This window comes from Somniosus microcephalus, chromosome 9 (assembly GCF_052327205.1).
Source record: "Somniosus microcephalus isolate GS21.2 chromosome 9, FLI_Smic_1.0, whole genome shotgun sequence".
Lineage (NCBI taxonomy): Eukaryota > Metazoa > Chordata > Chondrichthyes > Squaliformes > Somniosidae > Somniosus > Somniosus microcephalus.
The window spans coordinates 238,753,565-238,768,136 of record NC_140995.1 but is presented as its reverse complement, the minus strand read 5'-3'; the positions used below and the strand labels follow the sequence as shown (position 1 = coordinate 238,768,136).

At 45.1% G+C, this 14,572-nt stretch overlaps 1 protein-coding gene across 1 annotated transcript in view; it reads left to right on the top strand.

Moving 5' to 3' along the window:
• Positions 1 to 14,572, top strand: part of LOC147113152 (dynein axonemal heavy chain 8-like) — a 1,456,516-nt gene that overhangs the window by 88,769 nt on the left and 1,353,175 nt on the right. The window contains exons 4-5 of the mRNA XM_085998053.1: positions 6,681 to 6,743; positions 8,226 to 8,326. Coding sequence (XP_085854179.1) covers positions 6,681 to 6,743; positions 8,226 to 8,326 — 164 coding nt within the window. The remainder of the gene's footprint in view (positions 1 to 6,680; positions 6,744 to 8,225; positions 8,327 to 14,572) is intronic.

Below are 14,572 nucleotides of genomic sequence, written 5' to 3'. Positions count from 1 at the left end.
CCCCGTGTCCAACAGATAGGTCCCCGTCACCTTTTCTACTTCCATCTCCAAGAGGGGTCTTTTCCATTCATCGTACCTGAGAGAACACAGGTAAACAGGCTGCGCTGGCTCTAGTCAGGGCTGCGGGTTGGATGGGGCTGACGGGGTCAGAGCACCGGTATCAGCTGCTATTCTCCCCTGGCCAGTCAATAAGTACCTCCTGGTGTCCAAAAGTGACTCGACCGCTGCGGGAGTGATTCCTGCCTCCGCCTTTTGGGCTGGGGCTGTGGAATTCTTTCCCTTGTTATCTTTCCAAGGGTTTTTGCACTCCTTCCGCCAGTGACCATCCTTCCCGCACCTGTAACAATTCGTCTTTGTGTTGGGGGGGTTATTCCCTTCCTGGTGCCACTCATTCCTACCCGGTCCGGGTTTTACCTCATGCATCGTCCCCTTAGGTGGGTGTGCATCGGTTCCTCTACCGTTTTTATAGGCTAGAGTCAACTATCTGATCACCGTAAGTTCGGTGGTCTGGGGGTTCTTGGGGTCGAACCAGACTTCTGCCTTGGCCCGGACCTGTGGCAAGCTGTTCGCCACCAGGCAACGGAGCCAATGGGCCAGGGGATCCCCGTTCAGGACCACCCGGTTCGGCGCCCCCGAACAGGCCCTCCGGTACACCGGCCATAACCGGTCCACGAAAGCCTGCGGGGTTTCCCCTGTGAGCTGGACTGTCTTCTCCACACGGGAGAAAGGACATCCCTCATTCATCCCCATGGCCTCCAGAACTTCATCCCTGAGCGCCTCATACCTGCTCTGCCCCCTCTTACACTCGTCAGAGAGGGATTGGAGGAGGCTACTCTCCAGGGAGAATAGCAGCAGCTTGGCCTGCTCAGCGCCATCGCAGTCGTTGACGCTGGCTGCCTGCTCTATGTCCCTGAAGTGGATCGAGGGGTCTCCATTTTCGGACAGCTTTGGGATATGGTTGACCATAGCCCTAAGCTGTTGGGTGCTATAGGGTAATACGAACTGGTTTTGGAGGGGTCCCTCATCGTCGCCATTGACAGGTGGGCCGAACCTCTGATGCTGTGCTGTGCACATCGGTCCCGGCTCCGACCTCTCTGGCGGGGGTTGCTCCACCTCCGCTCCCACCTCTGGCTCCACCCGCCCTTGCTGCCAGACCTCGCTGAAGCTTGGCGCTACGGGTGGTGGTCATGAGACCTCCTGTCCCTCAACCGGGTCGTCCCTGGGCACTACCTGTGACGTTGGAACTGTCCTCCCCTCGTTCCCCATAAAATCCGCCTGACCTGCCTTTGGGCTTATGAGGCACACCATGCCTTTTGCCTTTCTGAGGGCCAGGCTCAGATTTTCTATCCGCTCTTTGCAGGGGCCGTGGTCTGCCTCCTCAAACCCCTGTTCGCTCGTTAGCTTATAAGCTGCCTTTACTTCCTCTTCTTGTTCCCTAACTTGCCTTGCCAAGCGGGCGTTCTTTTCCTGCAACCTTAACTCATTTCCCTTGGCTTCGGTGACTTGGCACTGTAGGTATTCCAACTTGGCCTTGTGTTCTCCCATTAAATACACTCTCTCCTGATTCATGGCCTGCAATGCTACCAATAACTTTTCCCCTGCTAGACCCTTGTCCTGGATCTCCAGGGCTGACTCCTTTAACTCGGCTGCCTGTGCTGCAACGAGCCTGTCCAAGAGCTGGACCTGCTTTTTGAAACACATCAGCCAGACTGCCTTCTCTAAGGACTTCTTGTGTTCCTTTCCCTCTGTCCACTTAGCTGCTGCATCTACCGGATGCCCAGCCCTTAACAGAGTGGTGATCCACTTCTTTGTGATATTCACCTTGTTAAACACATAATCAGAAATCCTTTCCTCCATCATGGTTTGCTCATCCGAACCACTGTCTAGTGTATCGCAACCCTGCTGTCAGTGTCCTGCTGTGGTTGCCATTTTCTGTAGGGGGTTGGCGTGTGGCCAGTCAGTTATGCTCCTGACTGCCTGTGAGCGGTTCGAATCGCTCCCACACCCCTGGGTTCTAGACACCGGACTTAGGTGCAGGCGGCGATACAGAACATCGAGTAGACAAGTGGCTTGGTGTAAGAAAACCAGGATTTTATTAAATCAGAATAAAACACAGTCTTATGAGAAGCTACTGGTAGAAAATACAGGCATAAACAATAATTATACTTATATGGGAATGGGGAACACACGGCACATTGAGGGAAAAACAACTACATTAACAATCCCCTTATCCTTATCCCACCCCCTATAACTAACTAGATTAAGCTATGAGGGGCCAGGAATTCATGCTCACCAATCCAAAGCCTGTTGCTTTAACAGTTGCGAGTTTTGAGGTTTGGTCTCCTGTCCTTTGGGGTACTCCGTCGCCACGTGGTCTCACGGCACGGTGCTGGAGCTGTTGCTGCGACACACCTTCCCTCTCCTCAGCTACCGTTGTCGTCTTGTCGCGATGGGTTCTCTTCTTCTTCTCCCTCGGGTGGTCATCGGCGGTAACGTTGCGATTGTGGGGCGGTTGCCGGTTTTACTGCTGGTTTGATTTTACTACCCAAGCGTCAAACGCCAGCATGTTCGTCTAAATTCTTCCCCAAACGCCAGCTTATAACTAGGCATTTGGCCTTTACCAATGCGTCTTTTGCTGCCCTTCTCTGCTCTTGTCGGGTCTTTACCCTCTTCTTCGTCTCGTTTCGTTTCGTGGCCCGTGTGTCCTGTATGACTTTGAACTCGGGTCTCGTTCCCCTTCTGCGATTGGTGTGGATGTCCTTGGTTGCAAATTAATGCGGGGAGCGAGAAGAGAACCCGCCACAAGGCCAGGGCATGGGTACGAGCGGCAGCAGCCCAAGGCCAGACAAGAGGTCAGAGTCAAGAGAGCGATCGCTACTGATGGGCCTACAATTATACTCCTTCTGATGGCCCTTATCTGCGTGCCAAATCAGGTCAGTCCATTGTTTAACTTTTGGCGGGCTGTTTTAAATGATTATACCAATCTAAACTAACTGGCTTTAGATGGCCGTTTATCGCACCTGATGGCCCGATGTCCGAGTTGTATTGTCATTAATGCATTTTAATCGGCCTGTCCAGCCTTGGTGGCTCCCTTAAGCTGTTTCCGATTATTTATGCAGACAAACAAATGGCCTCATCCTTAGGCCTAACTGCCATTTTCCCCGCAGTCCCGCCTCCAAACCCGCCTCCCCAGGGCTGGCAAGATCGCGCCCCTTGTGACTGGTCAAGCTGACACACATCTGCTGTTTGAACTGATTGGAATAATTTCAGGCCACTTTGAGTGTGTACTAGCAACCTTCTTGCCTCAACTGAAATCTATAACAACGGGATGGGAACCATTTACATCCTCTCATCCTGGTCGTCAGATTCGGAGGAAGACCACTGCGGCTTAGCGCTGCCGGATGAACAAGTGGCTCAGCACACAGCCTCCTTGGAGGAAGATGAAGAGGACGAGGAAGAGGACGAGGACGAGGATGAGTAGGAGAACGGGGAGTGGCGCCTTGTGGGGACAGATGTGATCAATCCAGCAGCAGCTGACCACATTGATGGCTGTCAGACAAAGGATGCACTCATCCATGCCAGATTCGCGTAAACTAACGCTCCAACCACAGGTGGCTGGCACATGGAGATGAATATAAGTCCGACAGTCTCAAACCCCAGGCATCATCTGTCCAATAAATGGTGGTTTGTGTTACCACCATCATTCTACATGGAAATTGCCCCGAGCCCTCACTCTTGAATTTCCATGTCCCAGAACACAGAGGCCACACTTTAGGTGATCTCAGCAGATTATTAAACCTTTTTTGACACTAAACCCTTGTGTGTCTGCATACAGACCTCGAGCTCACCTCCTCAGCAATTTGCAGCTAAGCTGCTTTGGTTTGCTGAGGAGGCCTCCTCCTTCCGTTTCCAGGGAAGAGGAGGTCCTGACGTCCTCTAACTCCCACAATAAGAGCATGGAGAGAGACCTCATTGAACCTGGGTGCTGCCTTAGTTTTTGGGGCTGCCATTCCTGCAGCTCCCAGCACCTTTAAGAGAAAAAAGCATTAATATTACTAAGCAAATGATTGGAACACATCTGGCATCTTTTTCATTTCATAGTCAGATAATAAAGTCATATATCAAAAAATCATGAAGCTCTTTCTGGAATAATATGACCAGCAATATCATTCATTAAATTTTGCTCAGAACAGACGCTGTCAATTCCCCTTTCAAGATAATAAAGCACCAAGCCATCCCAATGACATTTGTATGCAAAGGGGATATGGCCCCTTTAAATTTTCAAACAAACAACGCGTCATCAGACACGAGTAACTGACATCCTCCAAGCAATTGCCTGGAGGGACCTGCACATCGGCCGTAATGAGGCCAATGAAGACAAAATCGGAAGTGCTGGGAGACGGCAGCCGGGTGCGGGTCCGAAAGCTGCTGAGCAGCGGGCCCGCCCTCAACCTGCATCCGTTATTAAAATCGAGCCCTTTGTGCCTGTCGTCACGTAAGAAGATGCAAAAAACTTCCCGGAAATAGTGGAGAACCAGGGGTCTAACGAGAATGAGGAACTGAAAGAAATTAGTATTAGTAAAAATATATTACTGGAGAAATTAATGAGACTGAAAGTAGATAAATCCACTGGACCTGATGGCCTGCATCCTAGGGTTTTGAAAGAGGTGGCTATAGAGATAGGGGATGCATTGGTTGTCATTTTCCAAAATCCCATAGATTCTAGAACGGGACCCGCGGCTTGGAAGGTAGCAAATGTAACCCCACTATTTAAGAAAGGAGGGAGAGAGAAAATGGGGAACTACAGAACAGTTAGCCTGACATCAGTAGTAGGGAAAATGCTAGAATCTATTATTAAGGACGTGGTAACAGGCCACTTAGAAAATAATAATAGGATTGGGCAGAGTCAGCATGGATTTATGAAAGGGAACTTGTGTTTGACAAATCTGTTAGAGTTTTTTGAGGTTGTAACTAGCAGAATAGATAAGGGGGAACCAGTGGATGTGGTGTATTTGGTTTTAAGAAGGCATTCGATAAGGTGCCACACAAGAGGTTATTAAACAAAATTAGGGCTTATGGGATTGGGGGTAATATACTAGCATGGATTGATGATTGCTTAATGGACAGAAAACAGAGTAGGAATAAACGGGTCATTTTCGGGTTGGCAGGCTGTAACTAGTGGGGTGCCGCAAGGATCAGTGCTTGGGCCTCAGCTTTTCACAATCTATATCAATGATTTGGATGAGGGGACCAAATGTAATATATCCAAGTTTGCTGATGATACAAAACTGGGTGGGAATGTAAGTTGTGAGGAGGATGCAAGGAGGCTTCAAGGGGATATAGACAGGCTAAGTGAGTGGGCAAGAACATGGCAAATGGAATATAATGTGAAGAAACGTGGAGTTATCCACTTTGGTAGGAAAAATAGAAAAGCAGAGTATTTTTTAAATGGTGAGAGATTGGGAAATGTTGGTGTTCAGAGGGACCTGGGTGTACTTGTACATGAATCACTGAAAGCTAACATGCAGGTACAGCAAGCAATTAGGAAAGCAAATGGTATGTTGTCCTTTATTACAGGAGGATTTGAGTATATAAGAATAAAGACGTCTTACTGAAATTATATAGGGCCCTGGTGAGACCACACCTGGAGTATTGTGTACAGTTTTGGTCTCATTACCTAAGGAGGGATATACTTGCCATAGAGGGAGTGCAACGAAGGTTCACCAGACTGATTCCTGGGATGGGGGGATTGGCCATTTAGGACTGAGATGAGAAGAAATTTCTTCACTCAGAGGGTGGTGAACCTTTGGAATTCTCTACCCCAGAGTGCTGTGAAAGCTCAGTCGCTGAGTATATTCAAGACAGAGATTGATAGATTTTTGAATATTAAGGGAATCAAGGGATATGGGGATAGTGTAGGGAAGTAGAGATGAGGTAGAAGATCAGCCATGATCTTATTGAATGGCGGAGCAGGCTCGAAGGGCCAAATGGCCTACTGCAGCTCCTATTTCTTATGTTCTTATGAAACTGTGGAGTTTGCACGGTGCATGTTCCGTCTAGTTGTGTCTCAAACTGGCATTTGGGCTCCTAAAAACATCAAAAGATCCCAATTTGCATAGTAAAAGGACCTATGGCTGAATCAGGCAGGCGCTCTGGCCACCCAGTGGTAGCCCCTTTACAGGATGGCATCGGCCGGATCGGGAGTGGGAATGGGGCGGCAAGTTTAGGATGCTATTGTCCCATTTCTGCTGGGCAGATGAAGCCAGAATCTCCCCCAGTGAATTTTTCTGTTATCTTGTGTTGAAATTGCATGATATTACTACAGGTCTCATGACTCAATGCAGTATTCCTACATCATAAACCTGATAATTTCAGTTTCAAAGAAAGAAATAATTTGCATTTATGAAGTGCCTCATGAAGTCCTCAGTGCTTTAGAACCAATGGATTACTTTCTGAAAAGCAGTTAAAGTTACATAAGCAAATAGTTTCACCTTCAAGACAATTCACTACCTTGTGTGTTTACCTCACTAAATGTAACGCACTGAATCAGTTTTAGATGATATTTGTAACACCATATGAATCTTTTGATTGCTGCCTTGAAGTTCCTTTAGAGGTATGCATTATCCTTTCTATATATGTAGGCAATTCTGTGAACATTATGTTATATTATGTTGTTTTAGGAAGGCCCTATGGTTCAAGGTATTGCACCTGCAGAAGCCAGCACCAGATTACAGATCTTTCAGGTAACAGTTAAAGATAGTAACAATGTATGAATTAACTGTTAAGGGCAATTAAGCATCAGAAAAACTCATAATCCAATTTTTTTAATTGTTCTGTCATTAGTTCTTGCAAATTTGTTATTTTGCTGTATTTTTCCTTCAGTTATGAACAGTTTTCCTATATTTCTTGTGTAGTGATGCCAGCTTTTGCCTGAAGGTTGGAAGCCCTTCATACTTCTTGTACGCTGATAAATGACTTCTTTCCCACTTATATATCCAGGGGATTTCTTGTTACAGGGACCAAGGTTTATAGGTTTAGAATTGCATTCAACACATAACTCCTCCTTTTGATCTTTGCTCCCATTCTAATTAATTTGCACATCTCCACATTGATCTGCATCTAGAGACCTGATTATCTGAGAGATCCAATGTAATAGCATTATTTCTCCTTATTCCTACTGCTAGCTACTTTGGTATCATCTGAAAATTTAGAGGTCTTACTTATGATAACCTTCATCCAAGTCATTTTGTATATAAATAATAGGCAGATAAAAGTAAGCTACCCTATTCCAACCCCCAGTTTGCAAAGTTCCCGTTTTGCTTCCCTTTTAGGTTCCTGTTTTTTAAGCCAGTGCTTCACCCCTCCCATTCTATGACTGAAGGGTAATTTTAAGAGTACGTCCTGTCAGCGAAGAGGCTCATCCACAGCAGCGCATATTGGAAATTTGGGCATGTTGCCCATAATTTTCCAGCCATTAATTTTAGTGTGCCACCAGTAGCAGTGGTGATACATATTTTGCTTTTGCATTTATGCTGGCAGTATGGACTTGTAAAATTACTCCTAAATGTTAGCATAATTGAACTGTGGAACCTTATCAAAAGGTTTCTGAAACTCAAGGAGCATCTGGCTAAATGTTTTAAGGTCCTGCACCACCAGTGGGATTTTGCATTAGCAGGTAGATTATCAGGAAATCATAGATGCACTGCCTGCAATTTTCCATCAATTCAAATTAGCACACTGCACCGATTTTCTAATAGGCCACTTATGACACACGAGACCCCAGCAGTGGTGCTGGGTCTAGGAAAATTTTGCCCATAATGTCAACTGTGGTTACAGCATGAAATATTCTTAAAGGGGCAGTAATTTCCATAGTTTTCTCCACTGGGTGAAGGATCTAATCCAATTTTATATGGACGATTAATTATATGGAAAGGATGAGGAAAATCAGAGCTAAAGAGCGGCGCCACATTTTATGAATACATTTTCAAACTGACTGCTACTGACTAACTACATTTTACTACCAACTGATCTCACGTGCAAAGTTATGTTAGTAAGCTCAATCAACTGAAATTGGCACCCACCAACAACTTAGACTGGCATGTGAGAAAATGCAGCATAAAAAAATTGCATACAGGTGGAAGGAATGGAATGTCTAATCTGTATATAATACCAAGAATCAAAAACACTAACATTGGACCTCGTATCTAAGTTGTGATTTGTTTCAGAGTTGGTTTGATGAGTTATGGAGGAAGTTTGTGACGTATTCTTCAGGAGAGCGTTTATTTGGATTGCCAATCCAAGATTATGAAATACTGCAGAAAAATAAGTAAGTTGCATTTCGCACAGGAAAGCATTGAGTTAATTTATTTGTAGGCATGACTGGTAATTCTATTGCTGTCGGGGATGTCCTGAACCCACATGTATAGAGATCCTCTCATGTGAAACTGGAAATACAGGGCTATAGAGAAAGTGCAGGAGTGGGGACTTATTCGATAACTTTTTCAAAGAGCAGGTGCAGACATGACAGAAGAAAGAAAGGCTTGCATTTATATAGCACCTTTCACAACCTCAGGACATCCCAAAGCGCTTTACAGCCAATGTACTTTTGAAGTATAGTCACTGTTGTAATGTAGAAAATGTATTAGCCAATTTGCATACAGCGAGCCACAAATAGCAACGTGATAATGACCAGATAATCTGTTTTAGTGATGTTGGTTGAGGGATAAATATTGGCCAGGACACCAGGGATAACTCCCCTGCTCTTCTTCAAAATAGTGCCATGGGATCTGTTACATCCACCTAAGAAAGCAAACGGGGTTTCGGTTTAACGTCGCATCCGAAAGACAATACCTCCAACAGTGCAGCACTCAATTCAATTCAATTCAATTCAATCGCTTTATTTGCATGACAAGTTACATCTTATGTTGCCAAAGCATCGGAAAACATTCATGTTTGTCCTCAAAAATACAGATCTATCCATACAGTGTATAAACAGATATATCCCTGAGTGTATAAATATACTTTCATATAATTTATATATACTCTTATCTTATCTTTAGTGGTTGTCCCTCTGTTTATGGCAAGCTGTAACATAGTGTGCCGCTAGTGTTATGCAACTTCTCTCTTCCCCTAGTAGGTATGGGAGTTTTTGGTCGTCATTCAATTTTCTGAATTCTGGGCATATTTTTGTAAATTTTGGGTAGAAATTCTCCCTTATGCCCTGATATTTTCTACAAGCTGTGAGGAAGTGCATCTCTGTCTCCACCATTCCCTGACTGCAGTGAGAGCATATCCTGTCCTCTCTTGGTAGCCGGGTCTGTCTGTGTCTACCTTTTTCGATCGCCAGGCTATGTTCACTAAGTCTGTACATTGTCAGGATTTTTCTCAGTTTGCTGTCCTTTACCATGGTCAGGTAATCAGCTATGTTGTATTGTCTGTTTAGGGTCAAGTAGCAATTGAGTTTGCTTTGGGTTTTTGTTGTTTCTGCCCAATATGTCAGATATTTTTCCTTTTGCTTAGCGACGATTGTGTTGGGTCGAATTTTTTGTGTTACGCTGTCACTGTCCTAGGGCTGGTTATTGTTAGTAGTGTTAGTAGTTACTTCACTGAGTCCCAGGACTAGTTGACTGAGGGTATTCTTCTTTATGGTCAGCTCTTGGCATTTCAGGGCGTCGTAGTGATAGCATTGGGGGTTGCTCATTTGTAGGCGATTCCAAAATTTGGTGGCTCTTTTTTGGATAGTGATTACTAATGGATATTGGCCTAGTTCTGCCCTGCATGCATTGTTTACTGTTTACCTTTGAGTCCGGAGGATACTTTTACAGAATTCTGCATGTAGGATCTCAATTGGGTGTTTGTCCCATTTTGCAAATTCTTGTTGTGTTAGCAGTCCCCATACCTCACTGCCATAGAGTGCAATTGGTTCAATTACTGATTTGAAAATTTTTAGCCAAATGCTAATTGGGATTTCTATTTGGATTGATTTTTTAATGGCATAGAAAGCCCTTCTTGCTTTCTCTTTCAGTTCATTCACAGCCAGTTTGAAGTTTCCCGTAGAACTGATTTTTAAGCCCAAGTATGTGTAGTTAGTGGTTTGTTCAATTTTGGTTGTTCCTAGTGTGAAATTTATTTTGGGTCCCTGATGTCTGGATCTTTGCTGGAACACAAGGACTTTGGTTTTTTTGGGATTTATTGTCAGGGCCCAAGTCTGGCAGTACGACTCCAGCAGATCCAGGTTCTGCTGTAGACCCTCCTTAGTTGGTGACAGCAGAACCAGGTCGTCTGCATAGAGGAGGAATTTAACCTTGGATTCATATAGGGTGAGGCCGGGTGCTGTAGATTGTTCAAGTAGTTTTGCCAATTCATTTATGTAAATATTAAAGAGTGTCGGTGAGATTGGCGAGCCCTGCGTCACTCCCCGCCCCTGTGGGAAGTATTTTGTTTGTTTGTCTCCAATTTTAACTGCACATTTGTTGTTTGTATACATTGATTTAATTACATCATATGTTTTTCCCCCTACCCCGCTTTCGATAAGTTTCAGGAATAAACCGTCATGCCAGATGGAGTCGAAAGCCTTCTGGAAATCTACAAAGCATGCGTAGATTTTGCTTTTGTTATGGTGAACGTGTTTGTCAATTAGGGTCTGTAGGGTGAAGATATGATCTGATGTTCTATAGTTTGGCAGGAATCCAATTTGGCTTTTACTCAAGACATTGTGCTCCTCAAGGAAGTTTATAAGTCTTTTGTTTATGATGCTACAGAATACCTTCCCCAGGTTACTGTTTACACAGATGCCTCGATAGTTATTTGGGTCGACTTTGTCCCCACTTTTGTATATGGGCATTATGAGTCCTTTGTTCCAGATATCAGGGAAGTAACCGACACTCAGAACCAAGTTGAAGAGTTTTAGGATAGCCAGTTTCATTTTGTCGTCTGTGTGTTTAACCATCTCGTTTAGTATGCCGTCTGTCCCGCAAGCTTTTCCTGGTCGCAGGTCCTTGAGTTTTTCAAAAAGTTATTTTTCTGTTATTATGGAGTCTAGCGGGTTTTGGTTATCTTTTATGGCCATTTCTAGCTTTTCCAGTTTTTTGCATATTTGGTGTTGCTCTGGCCTTAGTGTGTTTTTCTGGTATAATTTTTCAAAGTGGTTTTCCCATGTGTCCCCATTTTGAATGGCCAATTCGTCATGTTGTTTTTTGTGTAGTGTATTCAAGTTGTCCCAGAAACAATTGGAATCAGTGGATTCCTCAATGGAGCTGAGTGTATTCTTAATATATTGCTCTTTTTTGGTTCTGAGTGTGTTTCTGTATTGTGTTAGTGTCTGACAATAAGTAAGGCGTAATTCCTCGTTTTCTGGATGTCTGTGTTTTTGGTTTGATATTTTTCTAAGTTTTTTCCTCATGTTATGGCAATGCTGTACTGGAGTGCCAGCCTACATTTTTGTGCTCAAGTCTCTGGAGTGGGAATTGAACCCACAACCTTCTGACTCAGATGCAAGAGTGCTACCAACTGAGCCACGACTGATAAACTTAATGGCCTCCTTCTGTGCTGTATGATTCTGAGTGCAGAGGTAATGTTTCTTTTCAGGTACCTTCCACATTTCCAGTCCCTTGCCATTGGCTTTTTGGCAGATCTGGGTCAGATAGGGGCAGAAAGTTGCGCAGAAATTGCTCCATCATATCATTGCTACTTCCTCCCCCTACCATTTTCAGAGGGTGGGCCTTGCAGCATTATATGGGTGGGCACAAGCTAAGCATATTTAAATTAGGCAAATATGGGCTCTGCCATACTTCCAACCATTTGCCCTGGTTGAACACCATGCAAGAGTCACCTGTTAGGCCCTAGCATCCAGTGTTCGAAGATTGTCAGAAGAGGCATCAGAGGTTTGTAGGCAGAGCGGCCTTCGCAGCCGCTATGAGAACATGGCTGTGAACAGGCACCAGGAGGAGGGAAAAACATTAAAAAAAATTCATGCAGCTTGGACGTTCTGTTATGACCCCAGTTCAGTGCAACTCTACAGCTCAAAATGAGCTAGAGTCCGGGAGAATCTGCATTGCGGGTAGAAGTCCTGCCCCACTGACGATGTGCCCCAGACAGAAAATCTGAGCTTCTGTATCAGCAATAGGAAAGTCACAAAGGCACAATGCATCTAATATTTTAAAAAGTATCTTTTTATCTAAAATAATGACCTTGAAATTACAAGGGTTTTCATGGGCTGCCTCTATAACTTCAGTGGGAGACTGGCAGAACCCCCAGAGAAAGAGCGTAAGAGAGTGAAAATGGGAGAACCCCTGTGGAATTTCAGGGCCATTACACAGTATTGTAAAAATAGTAATATAACACATGACAGAAATTGATGTAATCTTATGCTGATTAACAGGTGAAATCCAGGGGTAATTTTTTCAATTAGTTTTAGTGGTGGGACCTCAGAGCAGGGAACATAATCCTCACCAAAACTGCTCCAGTCTTCTAGGATTTCTTGATTTCAGCCCAGATTAAACATGTAATCAAATTCCTAGCTCATACTGGGCCTGGGACTTGGAGCTCACAGAAGCAAAAGGAATGGGAAATTGCAGAAGAGCTTCCTTTAAAGGACTTTTGGGAAAATGTAATGGTTGCAATCACATAAAGGTAATTGAAATCATTTGAGCCTAGATTTTCTCATTGGATGAAAAACTGAGCCGAAGTAGGATGTGCTCAACTTGTGCCTGCTTACTGTGAAGTGTAGCTTCCAGTGTCATCCTAATTTGAATAATTGGGAAAGCTCTAGGTGCGACAAACACCACTGATGAGGAGCTTGTCCATTGTGGGTGGGAATTATTGTGGTGCTACAATATTAAAGACATGAAGCAGCTTTAAGGGGTAATCATCTACAAAAATGGATTGACAGCAGAGCACAAAAGTCTCTTATAAAATTGTCTGTGAGTTCTGCAGGAAGGCAGAGAGCCCCAACTTCTGCATGAAGCCATCAGGGTGCTGTTGGCCAAAGTAAGGCTGAGAAGGGTCGCTCTGTTTGGCACAGAGTGATGCAGGCTCCAAAGGAGATCTGCTGAGGAGCAGTGGAAGGAGTTAGCCACAGCCATGAATGTAAACAGCAATACCCCATGCATAGCAATTCAATTCCAGAAAAAGCTTACCAGGTCAGGCAAGCTAAAAATAGGCAGCCACATCTTCCAGGACTGTAGGCCTAGAAATTGGTTTGCCACCAGAAAACGGGTGTGAGGATCACGATGCGCGATAAACCATCACCTGTTCGGAGGACTGTAGGCAGCACGCGAACTTCGTGCTGCCTGCTCATTTGCATGATTGTACTGTTCAACCCAGCGCTGGAAGTGCTGGTGAGTGACTGAACACTTAGCAGTGGGCCCAAGTTTGTGCGAGGCTAGCACCAATTAAAGCTAGTCTGCACTACTTAAAGGTAGTCTGCAACTCTTAAAGGGGAGGTGCATTCTGCCTGCAGATCATCATTCAACTGGCTGAGGAAGATAGTGCAAAAACTCAAATCATGATAGCACAACAGTGGAGAGAACGTGCATCAAGGTTCTCCAAGGCAGCATGGGACACCTTGGTGCAGGAGCTCAACCGAGGAGAGAGGTCCTCTTTCCATAGGGTGCTAGGAGGCCCTCCAGGCAAAGACAAAAATGCAATGGGAGCAGATAGCCAATGTGGTGAATGTCAGCAGTGTTGCCCCGAGGACATGGACGCAGAGCAGGAAGAAGTTTCATGATCTCACAAGAGTGGTCAAGGTCAGTGAATTCATCGTCAAATGCCACATCCCCATGTGCACCACTAGCTTCACACACTACTCAATGCACCACACCCCCATCACTCACCTACCAGCAATCTCTAGCAATCACGACTCATACCTCACATTAATAGCTTCATCTCACCCTCACACACTTACTACTGCTGCAAGCCTCATACCACATCTCACAGCTTTCACACACTGTTAGCTATTCAACACTGTTAGGCACATCACCCAAACACATTGCACCACACTCACTGACACACTTCTCTTTCTCTTGCAGGAAAAGGTGGCGCATAACCAGTGCCAGCAGAATTTAACTGGTGGGGGATAGGCTCACCTGCAGCACCTCACCCCTTTGGAGGAGATGGTGTTGGCTATTCTTGGGAGGGACATGGCTGAGCCCGTGGCCAGCGGCGGGGCTGAAAGAGTACAAGATGCCGTTATCCTCAAACGTTATCCTCCTTCTCACATCACACTTCCATCTCATCCCATAACCTCTTCTGATTTATAATCTGCACGTGGTGTAAGGATGCACCTCTTGGTTTCACCCCTCCTCGCACCACAAACCTACTCTTATGCCTTTCTCATTTCAGATACCCAAGAAATGCAACCTGCCCATCCAGTGGTTGTAGAAGAAGAGGGAGAGGAGAGTAATGAAGAAGAAACACCATCACTCGACCTGACACTCGCAGCCACCAGTTCAGATACTGGCACTGCGCTGAGTTTAGAGGGTAGCTTATGTTCTTAGATCTGCATGTGGTGAGTCACCGGGCACGAGTGATCTGCAGCCAGGGCAGGGGGAAAGGGTGCCAACTCCCCGGAGGA